This window comes from Suricata suricatta, chromosome 3, assembly GCF_006229205.1.
Source record: "Suricata suricatta isolate VVHF042 chromosome 3, meerkat_22Aug2017_6uvM2_HiC, whole genome shotgun sequence".
In the NCBI taxonomy this organism is placed as follows: Eukaryota; Metazoa; Chordata; class Mammalia; order Carnivora; family Herpestidae; genus Suricata; species Suricata suricatta.
The window spans coordinates 152,313,708-152,331,746 of record NC_043702.1 but is presented as its reverse complement, the minus strand read 5'-3'; the positions used below and the strand labels follow the sequence as shown (position 1 = coordinate 152,331,746).

The following is an 18,039-nucleotide window of genomic DNA, read 5'->3' as shown; positions in this document are numbered from 1 at the left end:
AAACTTACTTTTTCCTTTAGGGCAAGTACCAATGAAATCTTAGATATTTGAGGGGTATTAAGACTGTCATGTATGTGCCTATGAAACTGTGTAGGTCACTGTTATGCAGCCTGTAACACTTAGTGATGAAGGAGAGCAATTAACATTAAGCAAAATATGGTTAAAATCTGATTAAAAGAAGCATTACTTTTCCTGCAATTATTAAGTGGTATCTGATTCATGCATTATGCATAAAAGTTTGAGACAAGTCTTCTGATAATTATTATTTAATAAAATCTGCAAATGAAATGTCATTTTTTTCCTTTGCTATATGTGAGTGTACTTGAGGTAACATTTCTTAACAGTAAAAGGTTAATGCCTAGTAATTTTGTAATTTTCCTAGGCTTCCCTAGTAAAATGGTAGGTACACTTTTTATGGGTTAGCTTCTTTATAAAGTCTTTTAAACTTTATGAAATTGCCCTGGTTTTGTAGAACTGGTCTCTTCAAAAGACTGCTTAATCAAAGTTGGTTGTTGGAAAGTATTCAAATAATGCATCTATCTTTTCTGGCCTGGAGGGATAGAATTATTAGCATTAAGATCAAGAAGTCCTTCTATTGAAACGATATGGCCCCATTACATTATATCTATTGGTAGGACTTCCTTGGAAATTCTCTAAAGCTTAGAGAGGCATTAGCTATTCTTAGCCCTTACCTTTCCCGCTAAGTTGCCATTAAGAATCTTGAAGCAATGTGTCTTACATACTGAAATATTCCCTATAGTCAGTATTTCAATAACTTCCAACAACTCAAGCTTTTCTCTTTGAGCCCTGTAGGGTTCAAGACACAACTTGATCGAGACCACCCAAAGAAGATTTCAGGGTCAAAAAGCAGAAAGAACAAAGTCTACACCAATCTAATATAGACCTTTCCACTGTTTGTTTACATTTTAAGCAATAATCATATGAAAAATTGCACACCGACTCATTATATATGTCTTTTTAAAAATATGTGGTATTATAGGGAAGCAGCAAGTGTCAATGACACATCAACCTTGAATGGTCTTAGCTCAGTAACTATGCCAATTTCATGTCTTTCTCAAGTTGCAATGTTTCCCAAATTTATCTGATGAGAAGAATCAGTGGAGTGTGAAACTCTGCACTGAGCCAAACACTTCCTGATTCAGTCTCCAGAGAAGGATGCTAGTAATCTGAACATTTCAGAAAACCCTAGATGTTTCTTGTTATCAGGCATGAATGGGAAACATTAAACTCTTCCCCAATAAATTGTTCCCGATTGGTTAGAGCTTTCTCAAACCAAGTTTTACATGTGCCTCACAGTTAAAATAAGGGGATCCCTCATTTAAATTATTTCCCCCACTAATCCAAATGGTCCTCTCACAAGTCTCCCTACTGATGTGGGATTTGGGGAATGGCAGGTATTCAAACACCCTAACACCACCACCGATAACATCAACAGGTTTCTGAATTTTTACTGCCTGGCAGACAAGATTACCAAATTGATTTTACATAAAAGATATTTTGCAAAAGGATTGTATTGTTTTTAGTTAGATATATGTACAAACAGATTGATGTGAGAACATAATGGATGACTTACTTGATCTCTGGTTTTTGATAAAAAATAACTTTAGTCTCTCTTTAAATGTGTTTTCATTCATATAGAATTCAACTTGTACCCTGCAAGCAGAAAATAAAAATATAATTAAAACTAATACATAAAAAATAAAATTATTTCATTTAATGCATTAAGATATACTTTAAGCAAATCCCCACTACAGAAAATGAAAATTGAGTAAAATACTGAATTTTTACGAGAAAAGCAGTGACTTTCCAATTCTAAACATAGTAAATTCAAATATCATACATATTTAATTCTATTACCAGTATTAGTGGATATAATGAGTGGTATGTTTGATTCAAAACAGCAATAATATGTATGTTTGGAATAATTTTAGAATCAGCATTTTCCCAAGATTTTTCCCTGTTATTAAAATCAAATGGATATTTGAATGGCATCAGTGCAGATTATTCCAGTTTGACCACCACCACCAAAGCACCGCATTGGAATCTTATGGGACTGGGCCTGAAAATCTATTTTTTTTTTTTTAGTTTACTGTTAAATTGGTTTCCATACAACACCCAGTGCTCTACCCCACAAGTGCCCTCCTCCATTACCGCCACCTCTTTTCCCCCTCCCCCTCCCCCTTCAACCCTCAGTTCCTTTTCAGTATTCAATAGTCTCTCAAGTTTTGTATCCCTCTCTCTCCCCAACTCTCTTTCCCCCTTCCCCTCGCCCTGGTCCTCCATTAGGTTTCCCCTGTTCTCCTGTTAGACCTAGGAGTGCAAACAGATGGTATCTGTCCTTCTCCGCCTGACTTATTTTATTAGCATGCCACTCTCAAGGTCCATCCACTTTCCTACTAATGGCCATATTTCATCCTTTCTCATTGCCATGTAATACTCCATTGTGTATATATACCACATCTTCTTGATCCACTCATCAGGTGATGGACATTTAGGCTTTTTCCATGTTTTGGCTATTGTTGACAGTGCTGCTATGAACATTGGGGCATATGTGCTCCTATGCATCAGCACTCCTGGATCCCTTGGGTAAATCCCTAGCAGTGCTATTGCTGGGTCATAGGGGAGTTCTACGGATAGTTTTTCGAGGAACCTCCACCCTGTTTTCGGAGCGACTGCACCAGCTACAAATGTACTTTAATGTTTACACAAACATTAGACTTAATCTCTTTTTTCCTAATACCACAGAATGTTGATAATGTGATCTATATAAGCTAGAAGCCTTATTTTGTAATTGGTATTTTGTAACTCTTAATCCCTTTCACTTATTTTGCACCTCCCAACCCTCATCCTCTCTGCCAACCACCACTCTGTTCTCCATATCTCTGAATTTTGTTCTGTTTTGTTTGTTCATGTTTCATATTTTTAGATTACAAATTTAAGTGGAATTCCAGTATCAAAATAAGTCATGGAGATGTACTGTCAACAGGGTGACTGTGGTCAATAATAATGAACTGCAAACTTGAAAGTTGATAAGAAAGTTAATCTTAGGGGTGCCTGGGTGGCTCAGTGGGCTAAGGAGCCAACTTGATCTCAGCTCAGGTCATGATCTCAAGGTTCATGAGATAAATCCCCGCATCAAGCTCTGAACTGACAGCACAGAGCCTGTTTGGCATTCTGTCTCTCCTTCTCTCTCTGCCCCTCACTCACTTGTGCTCTTGCCAACTCTCAAAATAAATAAATATTAAACAAAAAAGTAAATCTTAGAAGTTATCATCACAAAAGATGTTTTCCAACTCTGGTGATAAATGGTAACTAAATATTTTGTATCATTAATTGTATACAAATGTCAAATCATTATGTTTACATCTGAAACTAGTATAATATTGTATGTCAACTATATTTCAATAAAATAATTGCAATGTTCTCTAGCAGAACACTCACATATGCATGTCTATATGCATGCTCACACTCCCACATGCATACACAAACCTACTCACACACACTACAAAAGTTCATGCACACACATAGAGACACAGAACTCCAGTAGGGTCTTAGAAATCCATCACTAAGTCTGTTGCCCTCTTTTTTTATTATTGAAAAGGCAGTTTATTTTAAATAAAGTAATTATAACATTGATACCAAGTAAATTATTTCAGTCTAACAGGAGAAACCTAACAGGGGACCATGGGAAGAGGAAAGCAAGGGGCGAAGGGGGAAGAGTTAGAGAGAAGAAGTGAGGCAAATCATGAGAGACCCTTGAATACTGAAAACAAACTGAGGGCTGAAGAGGGAGGGGGGAAGGAGACGGGGGATGATGGTCATGGAGAGGGGCACTTGTGGGGAAGAGCACTGGGTGTTATATGGAAACCAACTCGGTAATAAACTATTAATAAAAAGTAAATAAATACTTATTTCAAATTTGATATGGATAGAAAAGGAAATCTGAAAGGGCGTATGGCTATTACACAAGTAATTCAGCAAAGACCATGCTCTCTTGAGCTAACAAATTTTTAAGAATAGGAGTCCATTCTTCTGATAATATCTGAAGTTCAGTACTGGGTATATAACAAAGGTTTAACTAAAATGAGATCATTTAAAGCCTGATGCAAAATAATGAGATTCTGGGAAGTGTCTCATATGATGACAAGTTTAAGGAACTGGAAATGTTTAGCCTAAATATGAAGTTAGAAGCAACATAAAGGCTGTCTTTCTTTCTTTTTTAATTTTTTTAATGTTTATTTACTTTTGAGATAGAGAAAGAGAGAGAGACAGTGCTAGCGGGAGAGGGACAGAGAGAGAAAGAGACACAGAATCCAAAGCAGGCTCCAGGCTCTGAGCTGTTAGCACAGAGCCCAGTGCAGGGCTCAAACTCAGGAGCCTTGAGATCATGACCTGAGCTGAAGTCGGAAGCTCTATGAACTGAGCCACCCAGGCACCCCAAAGGCTGTCTTTAAATATTAACGTGGTTATAATTATTAACATGAGATGACTCATATTGTGTACTCTATTGTATATAATTAATCATAGAGAAATAGAAGAATTAGGAATGAGATTACCTAATTATGAAATGACCATCATTGTGAAGTAGAGAGCCCTCCAATATACATAACTGTGCCAAAGACTGGAACAGCATGTAATGCAGTGACCATTTTTTTCCTGAGATAAAGACAATTTTGCATGAGACAAATTCTCTCATTAAATGATTTCCAGATTCCTTTCTCATTATAATATGTGAAGCAAAACTCTTAATTAACCTAGTTCTCTAACAGTTGAGTGCTTATCATTCTGAATTTTTTCATGATTGTATTTGAAATATCCTCTTAGTATTTCCCGTTCCAGATTTAAATGTCCTTTTCCTTTTTTCCTCCTCCCCTTCCTCCTCCTTTTCCTCCTCTCCTTCCTTCCTTCTAAACCCTCTCCTTCCATCTAACTTTATCTGAATTTACCTCCATCCAAATAGGTCAACTTAGTGCACTCTGTCTGGACCTTCCCCAGAAAGTCACAGTCTTAGTCACATTTACCCCAATATAATAGTGGAATTAGGATTGTATTTAATAAAAATAAAGTAGAAATGCAATAACCAGGTGGCATAATCTCCTACTGATAAGTTTTCATTGTTTAATAATATTAGCTTTGTGTTGGTCAACAACATTTTATTGTTTGATTTGCATAGATCCTATATTTCTTTGTAACATTTATTTCTGGGTATTTTATAATTTTGATAGCTATTTTTAAAGGGTTTTGTTACAACCTTTAACTTTTGGTTTTGATACTGTAAATGGCTACCATGTTGAATCCCTTGATGTGTAGTAATATGTTTTTCCAGGTTTGCTTGGGTTCTCTAGGTGAACAAACATACCATCTAAAAATTTCTAATATTATATTTACATTTAATTGTTACTACATTGACTAGCATTTATTGAAGAAAAATATCAACTGTGGTGTGCATTGTTAAAAGGCCTCTTGCGCTTAAGCAATAATTATATTGTTGACCCTGCAGTTGCAATAAATACATTTTACTAAAAATCATTTGAGAAGTGAAGGGATATTGATTGTTATCAAAAACCTATCTTGACTCTATCAAACTGATAGTACCTTGCTGGGATTTTTTTTTAAATTGATTTGGTGAATTATTTCAACAGTTTTTCTATTATGCAATTAGTTTTCAAGTCTGGAATAATTTTGGTAATCATGAATTATTCAGATAATTTACTGGTGGATTCAGTTTCTTATCCTTTTAGTTGTTCTTTTATGATCTAAACTAAGATTTATGTACTATCATCTTTAGATTATTCTGATGTCTTCAAATACACATTGAAAAACTCTCCAGGCTTTTCTATAGTCTGTAACAATTGTAAAGACTACAGAGACATTTTGTATAACCATTGTCAATTTGCCTTAATATGGATTTTAATTTTTTACTTTTTTTTCCCCTCACATTCTGCTGCTCTAGTTGCTTGAATTTAGTATAAAAATCATGCAGGATCATATTAAAAGCCAATTTCCTTGCTTCACTCTTAAAATTCCTCTTCATTAACTCTAAAGTAGCCCTCACCATTTTAACCACACAAAAATAATCCTGACCCAGGCCGTCCACACATTGTTCTTTCAGAAACACTATTTCACTTTTTTCAAGTCTAATGATGCCTTGGGCTGTGTTTAGGGTGTCAAACATTTGCAGGGGTGCCTGAGCGGCTCAATTGGTTAAGCGTACCACTCTTGATTGGGGCTCAGGTCATGATCTTACGGTTCATTGATCTGAGACCTACACTGGGCTCTGCACTGACAGTGCAAAGCCTGCTTGGAATACTCGCTCTCTCTCTCTGCCCACCCCTCCCCCACCCCTCCTCCTTGCACCCTCCCTCCCCTCCCACCCCCCCCCCACCCTGGCTCATGTGTGCCTTCTTTCTCTTTCGAAATAAATAAATAAAAGCTTAAAAACAAAACACTTTTGCCAATATTCTCTTTGGAACCTGTAGTAGATACAGAAAACTAGCAAAAGAAAAATCTTCCTATATTTCTACTTGGTACTGCTTCCTTCCTGCCTCCCTCTGATTCTGCAATATCGGTCACAGAGTCTGTGCATGAGTTTTTTATGACTATACTCATTTCAAACAAGACAATATCTGCCTGGACTTTCTGGTCCAGCAGACAGGTTCGGTGGATATGTGTTAGTCTCTCTATTTATTTGGTGGTAGTTGTTTTTCTTTGAAAAGTCTACATTTGGAGGTCAAATTAATGTACATAGCTCCCACTGCAATTCCCATGTCTAAGAACTTTTTACTTGGCATTATTTCTGTGCTTTTCAATTGGGGCATCCTTCTAATTAAACGCTTTCTGCTCTGACTCCAAAGACTAAGGAGAAAAAGTAAAATTTCTCTGTTATTATTGCCAAGCTTTTCTCACTGTATTCCCACCACTAGTAACCTTAAATGGGGTTCATAGTTATAGAATTACAACTTTCCAAATACACAATACTGTGAGTGTGCACCTTATTCTCCACGCCATTGTTATGTACCAAACTATGGCCCCTAAAAAAATGGAAGTCCTAACCCCAGGAACTCATAATGTAACCTTATATGGGAATGAGTCATTGCAGACATAATTAGTTAACTTAAGATGAGGTCATACGGGAGTAGGATGGGTCCTTAATCCAATACTACTGGTGTCTTTATCAGAGGAAAATTCGGACAACTGACAGAGAAGAAAAATGGCCATGTAAAGACAGAGACAGAGACCGGAGGTTTAGGGCCATAACTCCTGGGGTACCAGAGGCTGAAAAGAGCATAGCACTACCGACAACTTGATTTCAAATTTCATCACTCTAGAGTTGAGGGTTAATAAACCTCTGTTGTTGTTAGGCACCTAGTGTCTGGTTTTTGGTTATGACAATATTTCTAAATTAATACAATCATTTTCTATGATGGTGACAGTAGCATTTGTCAGTTCTATGAGGTAAATCCATTAGAATGTAACTTCCAAGAGGGCCAGGGCTATATTGTTTGGTTCATGCTTGCATCTTTAGCATGTCACATTATTGCTTGGGACCTATTAGGCATTAACTATGACTGATAGAAGGCCTGAATGAAAGGGTAGAGTGGTCCCCAGTTCTAACTTTGGTACAAACCTTATGGACTTTCTGTAGATAGTACAATAGGAAAGATAAAAAGCACTGGAGCGCCTGGGTGGCTCAGTCAGTTAAGCATCTGACTTCAGCTCAGGTCACAATCTTGCAGTTTATGAATCTGACCCCGCATTGGATTCTGTGCTGGCAGCTCAGAGCCTGGAACTTGCTTCAGATTCTGTTTCCCTCTCTCTCTGCTCCTTCCTTACTTGTGCTTTGTTTCTTTATGTTTCTCAAAAATAAATAAACTTTGGAATAAATAAAATAAAAATAAATAAACTTTAGAAAGTTGTAAAATAAAAAAAATTTTAAAATAAGGATTTTCCTTTCCTTCCATAGATTATAACTATTTGAGGATGTAAAACCTGGGTTTATAGTGAGCTCAATCCTTAGAAGCTACTTCTTATTCCAACTTGATCTTCCTTATAATTAAAAATAATTCCTTATAAGTTTCTAATTTTTTTCAATTTTATTAATTTAGATGTATTTATTTGCCCTATCTCCCCATGATTTTATGAATATTTAGAAAAAATATACTATCTTACTTAATTATTACAAAAGTCCTATGACTTGGGTAAGGCAGTCATCAATTTTATGTTATAGAAAAAGATGCTTTAATTCAAAGAATTTTAGTGAATTGCCCAAATTCAGAGCTAGTACTGGGGCAGAATTGGGACATTGTTCTTTCCATTACTTCTTCTTGTCTCCTGCTTCCTCATTAGTTGACTCTTCATTATTAGGAGAGTTCTAAGTCATTTGTAAAATATTACAAAAGAGTATTACAAACACCAGACCCACGGGGGGATAAAGACAAGTATTTGTTTAGTTCTGCCCTTTGAATATTGACTCTAAACCAGGTTTCTATTTCCAAATATTGACTCCTAACTTCTGGTAACTAAATTAATAGAGCAGCCATTCAAAGGGGTCTTATTAAAAAAAATAAGTGATAAGCCTACCATCGATTCTTCATCTTAAAGGAATAGGTTCACCAATTAATGTTCAAGTGTTTCCAAGGGGTTTCTGCCTAGCTTCCAGTCTTTACTACATGCACAAAAATAAGTTCACTTTAAATACTCTGAAGTCCCTCCTAAATTTCCCAACCTCTTTTTGCCCATTTAATACTTTTCATAATTACTCAAGCCTAAGTTTCTCACCTTCTTTAAGTCAGTAACATCCTGTAAGGACTCAGAGATTAATTCTGATGACTTTCAATGGCAATCTCTTATTTTTTAAATATTTTTTAATGTTTATTTATCATTTTTAAGAGACAGAGAGACAGACCACGAGCAGGGAAGGGACAGAAAGTGAGGGAGACACAGAATCCGAAGCATGCTCCAGGCTCCCAGCTGTCAGCAGTGATGCAGACCTCACGAACCATGAGATTACAACCTGAGTCGAAATCAGACGCTTAATCAACTGAGCCACCCAGGTGCCCCAACATTCTCTGATTTTTAAAATAAAATTTAAAACAATATCATTTTTGGGAAGGTAACCCAGGTAGTAGAGATACATACTCACAATACCTACACAAACACATACATACACATATATGTGTATCTGTGTGTTTGAATGTATATATAGTAGTGATGTACTGGTAACAAGGAACGAATCTAAGGGTGCTAATCACTTATCAGTTTTCTTTCATTATGGGTAATACTGATAGTTCTTTGATAATTACATTTATGCTCTTGTCACTCCCTGATAATCAAGGCTTACAGGTGGCTAGAAATACATGATTGTGGTTTTCATAGTAAAACACATTACAAGAGTACTCTTGTATTCAAGTCTCTCTTCAGTTAGAAAACTCATGTGCTCATGTGCAACGTAGGGCCAACTGTCTGTACTTCCTCATTATTTAAAATAATTAAAGGTAGGCAACCCCATTTAACTTTGCATGGGAAGCAAAAGATAAAGAAAACTTAGGATAGGTGTAAAGGTACATTTTTTCAACCTTAAATTGCAAGGAGATTTTGCCTCTTCATACCCCCAACCAACTACAGAAGCTGGGTGCAGGCTTAGTTCAAGCCACTATTCAAAAAAAGAGAAAAAAAAAGATGAAACAAGAAGAAAAGAGAAGGAAGGGAAGAAGAGGGGAAGGGAGGGGAAAGGGGGGAAGGGAAAAGGGAAAGAAAAAGGAGAGGAGAAGAGAGAAGAGGAGAGATGAGGAGGAGAGGAGAGGAGAAGAGAAAGGAAAGAAGACAAGAGAAGAAAAGAGAAAAAAACTGTAAACAGAACACTTATTTATTTGTATTCTAAGTATATAATAAAAAGTAGCAAAAATACATAACATTTAGACTTGGAGTAAACTGTGTTTGATATGTATTGTAAATCTTTTCCACTACCACCTCAAAAACAGATCAGACGCTTTAAGATCATATTCATTTCTTTTCTGTCACCTCAACTCTTCTTCCCATTACATACACACACACACACAAGCCCCAAAGATAAAACACATGTGTACATATAAATACACACATATATATAAAATATATATATGATAATTCTATGTATTCCTCTATGTTAACAATACACTATTTTTTCACAAATTCCTTATATACATAAATGGATCTTCAGGATTTGTTTCCTTACTATTTTTAAAACACATTAAAGAAAAAATCATCTATATTATCTAATAAATACAAATAAGTAATAAATACATTTTCTATATTTTCACTAAATAATGTGAAAGTTAAATGTCAAATGATTTTCAATGTATGTATAGGGCAAAGAATACAACAGTAATCTGAAAATCTAATTATCATCTAAGCATTTTAATAGTCAAATCAAGTTCTCCCATGGAATGTTCCCAATACATTTCCCCAAACTGTCTGAGAAGGTTGATAATGAACAATACAGTCAAAATATGAGATTATACTAGAAAAAAAGTTGCTGTCAGTTTTGTCAGAAAAATTATCTAAAAATTAGAAATAGGAAAAGAGATTACTGGATGTTCTTTCAGTGAAATGCTGGACTCAACTTTCTATTTTCTGTGCAATTTTACAACTGTGAAGGAACAGACATTAGTGTGTAGAGTTTTGTGTAATAGATATGCAAAGAATTAGCACCCAATATAAGGGATAACTTCACAGGTTAAAGTTGATGGCCCTGTAGGGCTTTTGGAAGAGGGGTACTAACTTAGCAATCTTATTGCCTAGTGATACATAGTTTCTTAAATGCTCTGCAGACCAGTTTAAAGTATTACTGTTTTGCTCATAAATTGAGTTGAGTATAATATTTGATGTTTTCATTTCATATTTGTATAAGGGACATGGTTTTCAACCTAATGAAAATTATTTTAATACCTCTTCCTCAAATTACTAAGAATTTCTTATTAATTATCAATATAATTTAAAATGCTATCCCCTTGGAAAACAATTTGGTATTTATATTATAAAATAATCCACAGATTCGATAAAATCCTAATCAAAATTGCATAAGGAATTTTGTGGAGCTTTATTAACTGCTTTTATAGAAGTAAAAGATCAAACTAAACAAGAATAAAGAATAAATATTTGCCTTATTTTATATTTAGACTTATTATGAAGCTACAATAATTAAGACATTATAAAAGTGGCACAGAGAAAGACAATAGGATTATTGAAATAAAACAGAGTTGGAAAATTGATTCATTGTATATATTCAATATTTAAAAAAAACAAAAGTAGTATGACAGATAAATAAGAAAAACAAAAAAGCATAAATGGATTTTATATATAAATACATGAGTGAATGAATGAATGAATATATAGATAAATAAATAAATAAATAAATAAATAAAAATAATTATCTTAAACCCCTATCTCACAACTTGTGGATTAAATTACATCCAGACAGGTTAAGAAAACTTTTAAATTCTTAGGAAAAAATAATGGTGAATATTTTTTTGACCTTTGAATAGTCACAATACTTAAGATACAAAAACATCATCAAATATGTATAAAATATTTGCCTGGAAAGTAAGAGTGTAAATCAATAAATAGCTTCAAGGATGGCCTCAGGACATTTGTATAGTTCATTTTATAAACTTTAAATTTTAATTTTAACGAGAGTGAAAAACAAATTGACAGCCAGGAGAAGATATTTTGGTACAAAACCAATAAAGATTAAAAATCAAGAATATATGAAAAATTCTTAACATATCATTAAGAAAATGACAAGCATGTAGCTAGAAGACATGAAATGGCATTTTAGAGAAAAGGAGCTACACTAGCTAATAAACTGAGGAAGAAATTTTCAACCTCATCAGTACTCAAGAAAATGCAAATGAGATACATTTTATATCTACAGTTATCTGCAGTGAGATAACATTTTATATACATTTGAAAAAATCAAGAATGACACATAATAATGCCAAATGTTGAAGAGAATGTGAATCAAAGGAATTATTAATTATTGGCAAAGTGTAAGTTGGTGAGATCACTTTGGTAAACAATTTGGCATTATCTAATAAAATTGAATATTCATATATTGGCAGTTCAGTAATTCTACTCTTAGACAAATGCCATAGAGAAATTTATACACATGCACTAGGATGCATGTACAAGAAGGGTAAAAAAAAAAAAAAGCACTGTTCATGAGAGCAAAGAGAAAAACCAGAAGTATTCAAATATCCATTTATAAGGAAATGGGTAAACTCTGGCATATTTATGCAATGAAATACTGCAGTTAAAGTTAATCAAATATGGCTATCTACCACAATAAGAATGGATCTTACTAACAGAACGTGGAATGTAATAAGCAAGCCTAAAAAGACTACAATATGTGCAGCATGCTAGCCACTTTTAAATTCAAAAATATCTAAAACCAAACCATAACTTGTTGAGGGATACACATAATCTGTTAAACTATATTTTTTAAAAGCAAGTAAATGAAAAGTCAAAATATCGACTGTGATTACTTCTGGGAGAAAGACAGGGAAGAAAGTGGAGAAATCCAGAGTTGCTGTAAGTTATTAATAAAGTATTAGTTTTCCAGTGTTGATGAGGTATCTATACATTATTAATAAATTATTAATAAATTAAGGAATAAGAGAATGAAATTACAGTGTGCCACAAACTAAGAACTACAACTAAACTAATTCAGAACTTCTAGGGACACAAAAAATTCTTAAATATCTTAACATTTATTTTAAAAAGATGTGAGAAGAAATCCCCAGAGTCCACCAAATAAGTATAGGAGTCAAATCTTTAGCCCAGGGAGAAATTGGCAAGGAGCAATAGAGAACAGGATTAGCAAGCTTGGATGGGAAGAGAGACACATGAAAGGACTTTTCTGATGTAAGAAATATTAGGTTCAAAGGGAAAAATTGATGGGCATGGAGGAGGGCACTTGTTGGGATGAGCACTGGGTGTTATATGGAAACCAACCTGACAATAAATTATTAAAGAAATAAAACCATAATTCAATAAAGTAAGTGTATGGTGTAAAATTAAAAAAAATTACCCCGTTAAAGGCCTTATCTCCAATTATAACCACATTCTGAAGTACTGTGTTAGATTAGGGCTTTGAAATGAATTTTGCAGGACACAATTCAGCCCATGATACTAACAATAAGCCTGAAATCAGTGACTCCAATTCCTCACCTCTTGTCCTTTATAGCCTATTCCACCTCCTCACCAAATCTGCAATAAGCAAGGTCACCGGTGACATCGACATGGCAAAATAAAAAATCAGGTATCGGTCCTCATCTTAGGTACCCTATTAGCATTTGGCATAGCTGACCACTTCTTCATCCTTGAAACACTTTCTTCACTTGACTTCCACTGCAACTATTCCCTTTGTTTTCTTCCCTTTTGAGTATCCTTGGCTGGTTGCTTCTCTTCTCTTCTTAAAAATCATCTCTTTGGGGCATCTGAGTGGCTAAATCATTTAAGCATCTGACTTCAGCTCATCATGATCTCTCAGTCCATGAGTTTGACCCTGCATCGGGCTCTTAGCTGACAGCTCAGAGCCTGGAGCCTGCTTCAGATTCTGGGTCTCAGTCTCTCTGCCCCTCCCCAGCTTGCTCTCTGTCTCACTCTCAAAAATAAATACACATGAAAAAAAATTTTAACCCATCTATACACCCAAGATTGTCAAATTTATATATCCAGCCTAGGCCTCCCTTCCAAACTCAAGCATCTAACTATTTATTCAACTTTTCTACTTGGATCACTAGTGAACATCTCCAACTCAACATAACCAAACCAAACTTCCTAACTTCCCTTCCTAACATCTCCCAGTCTGAGCTGATATCAAATCCATCCTTCTGGTGGTCAAGACAAAAGTCAAATCAATTGTCTTTTCACTTGAGCACATATTAGTATTGCTCTCTAGCATTCTTTGAGTAATAAAAAAATATTTTAGCATAATAAGAAAGAAGAAAATAAGTGCTTGTAATGAGCATGTTCAGTCAATGATCTAACTTGTACAAATGACCTATAGACATTTAAACTTACTTTCAGGTTAAAATCAATTCTGTAAGGCAAGCCATGAAAAACAAAACAAAACAAACTTTCAGTGACAAATAGAAATATTGAACCCAAATGGAAGTTCTGTTCATGTATCAATCTACAAAAATAGCTGCAAAATATTTCACACCACTGAAAGCACAGTGATGTGCAAAGTCTTCTATTCTAAGGCATGACCTTTAATTAGCTATGACTGCAAAAACTGCCAGATTGGATCCCTAGTGTGAGTGATGTATAGTGACACAGAGGGAAGTATTGTAAATGAAATAACCACCCACTTTCTTCTTCCCATCACCTGGTGTCTGAGAAACAAGGTACTCGGATCTACCTACTAATTTTCCCTATGCCTATCGTCTCCCTCCCCCAATTAATTCTAATTATGGCATCCAAGATTCTATAAAAATTCAGAATTGGTTTAAGGGAGAATAAAATTTGTCCTCACACAGTTTCTTAAAGCCACATCAAACCTCAAGCTCCACAAAAGAGATATTAATCAGTGTTTGCTAATAATTGTTCGCCCAGTGCCTAGAATATAATGGATGTTCACCAGAACATAATGGATGTTCACTAATATGCATGGAATTAAAAATTACTCAGCAGTAGATGCTTCTAACACCCCATTAGCATCCAAAGTTGACAACCATCAGCATGCAGAGGCTGGCAATCTGTGGCTACTGCCATCTGGCACCTATGCTGAGAAACAGAAACTCCCGAATAGCCATGCTCCAAAGAAAAGAACACATTTGTTAATTTGAGAATGCATTCTTCTGATTTGCTATGGATGATACAAATACTCTGGCATACCATAATTCCTCTTTATTTCCTCGGTCAGATCAATTATCATACAAGTTACTGGCTTTTAAATCTGAGTCACTATTTTTCAATAAAAATATACAGCTGGACCTTAAGAAAAATGAACAACCCTTAAAATGAACTAAGCTTTCCTTTGCCTTCCTTTTGAGGTCTTGTCCTCTTTTCTTCAGGTCTCATCTCACTTGAACCTGATCCTCACCCAAGTCTTTGATACCTGTAATTTTGCTTAATGAACTCTATTCTTTATACCACAGACTTATTAAGATCTATGAAGATTGCCTTTTTAAGGGTCTCTGTCTTTCAAATGGAGCTTAGAGACCAAATAACTGGTTCTATGTCATAGGATACAGAAAGATATATAAAAGGAGGGGAAAACATAACTTTTAAAAATCTGCAATTGCAAATTTGGCATATTTACACTTTGGAAGTGTATACTCTCCTGGAGCAAAGTAGAAATAGCTTATCTTAGTGCTTTGCAGGAATAATGAGCAAAAATAGACTGAATTAGACAGGAAGCCACCAAGAGCCAGATGGAATGTATCATTAATAACATCGAACTAGAAGCTTCATCAAGAGTTGATCTGAGGGCATGTTTCTTGCTATCTGTCCCTCCAAAGCTGCTAGTAATGCTTTGTTTGGCTCTAAAATTGTGAAGGCAGGAACTGTATCTATTTTGTTCATTTTGATTGTGTTCTCAGAACCTAACACAATACCATAGACACATATTTTTATAGGTGTACTCAATATATTTGCTGAGTGTTAAATGAATTTTGCTAAAAGTCAGGTTTTTGATCTTGTTATTTACATTCTTATCTGTCAAAATCATACTGTCAAATTTAAATCTTTTCAGAAAATTACTCTAATTTTCCATAATCCCTTCTTTATACGGTCTGATGTGGTGGTTTATTTGAAACTCCCATCTAGCAATTTCCTTCAACCTTCCCCCTCATAGTTCACCAAAGGAGGAAGTAATAGTATCATTATTTTTTTCTGTGTGGGAGAAAAGTATCATTGAAAAAAATTTTTTTCCTTTGTGATACTTTCAGAATAACTAAAGCACTTCATATAAATTACTGGCAAATAAGGCTAAAATGTTTACTGTGAACTTTTTCTTAAATATTTACTTAAACACTTAAATAAGCACATATGTAACATAGGGATATTAGTTTACATATTTAAACAATTAGTCAATTGCCTCTCTATATCTATCTCAAAGGTAAAATAATTGTTTCCATTTATTTGTGTTGTAATTTTTTTCCTTTACATATTAATATATCATTAAATTCCAAAACTATCCCTTTAGTAACTCTGCTAAGACATGGCTTTCAGAATCATGGAACTATCTGCCCCTGAAATGAAACATGTAAACTATCTCCTGGACCAAATAAGTCTGAAATTTCAGCATCAGTTTATAAAAGAGGAAACAAAAGTGAATATAACTCATCTTAAAAAACAAATGAAACAAAGCCACAATAGATAATTTAGGGTATTCTAGAGATTCAGACTCTTGTCATGACCCATGTCTCTGGGTTAGGAAAACTGAAAAATATTTTTTAAAATACTTCAGGAACACGGAGAAAATTCTGGGTCCGGGCTCCCCATCACTGTTCATATTTATAGAAAGAAACTATGAAGAGTCTGCTGTAAAGCCTTTATAGCATTTTTGAGATGAAGGTAACTTTACTAGCATCCACAACTATAGGAATAACTACAGTGTGATCCTTTCAAATTATCCTGAGGCCTGTTAACAGAACTCTGAAGACCATCAACTCACATTCTGAACCCCAATAAGAGGTCTTCTAATTATAAGGCTGTTAGGTTTTTGTTAGCAGTCTTTCCACATTATAAAATAGGTGATAAACTCAAGAATACTAATAGTATGCAAACTTACCTAAAACTCTAGTACTCATGAAAGTATGCATATTTCACTCTTACATCCATAAAAATTGAACAAGCATTAACTCACCACTAACAAGAAAGGTGCGCCTTGTAAATAGAAAGAAGTTGACATGACAGCAAACCAGACTATAGATACATCTCGTGAGAATAACTGAGAATCAACTATAACGGAATTTTTCTCACTAATGATAGAGCCACATTTTCCTTATTTAGAGAAAAAAAGAGAAATTCCAACAATGCTTGTAGTTTTTCCTAACAATATGCCACAAAATATAAAGATCTCTATAACTTATATTTAACCGATATGTTTATGCAGAAAGAATCTATACTTGGCAATTGCACTTCAAACCAGCTTTCACGTTCCTCGTGCATATTTGAAAATTTTACATTTTTCTCTTATTAACTTGTTTGTAAATTTACCTCATGTTAATTCACGTTAACAAAAATTAAAAATTCATGTAAGTGAAAAAATTAATGTAATTGTCCATAACTGAGTTATGAGTCTATTACAATAAAAACTGAAAGATCATACATACACAAAATGGATTATTATTAAGGGTGCCATCAGTTTCTGATGTACCTATACCAAAACAATGTTACAGTACATGAGGAATCACTAAAATCTGCAGAGTAATTGTTACTAAATCTTACTTGTTTATGCCTTAAGTCTTAAAATTGCAGATACCTGAACTGACTGTATTATTTGTTATGTGTTATCTCACTTAGGACTCTGGTCTGCAACTGCGAAAAACAATCTATTCAAAGGTTCATGTGAAGTCCACAAAGAAAAAGAAGCAAGTTTTTACCACAATTTCAAGAAAAGTTTCCACTGAGTTTCAGTGGATCTGACAGTGTCACATACCCGTCTCTAAACTGAACCCTGATGTCAGAGGATGAAGTTCTCTAGCTTAGCCTTGTTCACATTCTTCAATCTCATATTAGGGGGTTTGGGTTACAGTTTGGGTAGAAGAGGACTAAAGCCAACAGACTGAGAATTAGGAATAGGAAGTTTCCCAGTGAGAATTAAGAATAGTTACTAAAAATAAGCAAATGGATGCCAACAGTATAAAATAATTAATATCCACTAAAAAGACAATATGATGTATGATATGATGTAAAATATGATATGATGAATGTAAAATGATAAAGTTCATATTAAAGTCATGTAATATTTATTTTCAGTGTTAATTAAGCAAGATCTTCATGTTCTTTTTCTTAAATTTTTTTAATGTT

The 18,039-nt window shown here is 34.5% G+C and overlaps 1 protein-coding gene across 3 annotated transcripts in view; it reads right to left on the bottom strand.

Annotated features, from left to right (window-relative positions):
* KCNT2 (potassium sodium-activated channel subfamily T member 2) overlaps window positions 1-18,039 on the bottom strand; it is a 340,818-nt gene that overhangs the window by 247,647 nt on the left and 75,132 nt on the right. For all 3 annotated transcript variants that reach the window (XM_029933172.1, XM_029933173.1, XM_029933174.1), the window contains exon 2: window positions 1,595-1,674. In XM_029933172.1, the coding sequence (XP_029789032.1) occupies window positions 1,595-1,674 (80 nt within the window). The remainder of the gene's footprint in view (window positions 1-1,594; window positions 1,675-18,039) is intronic.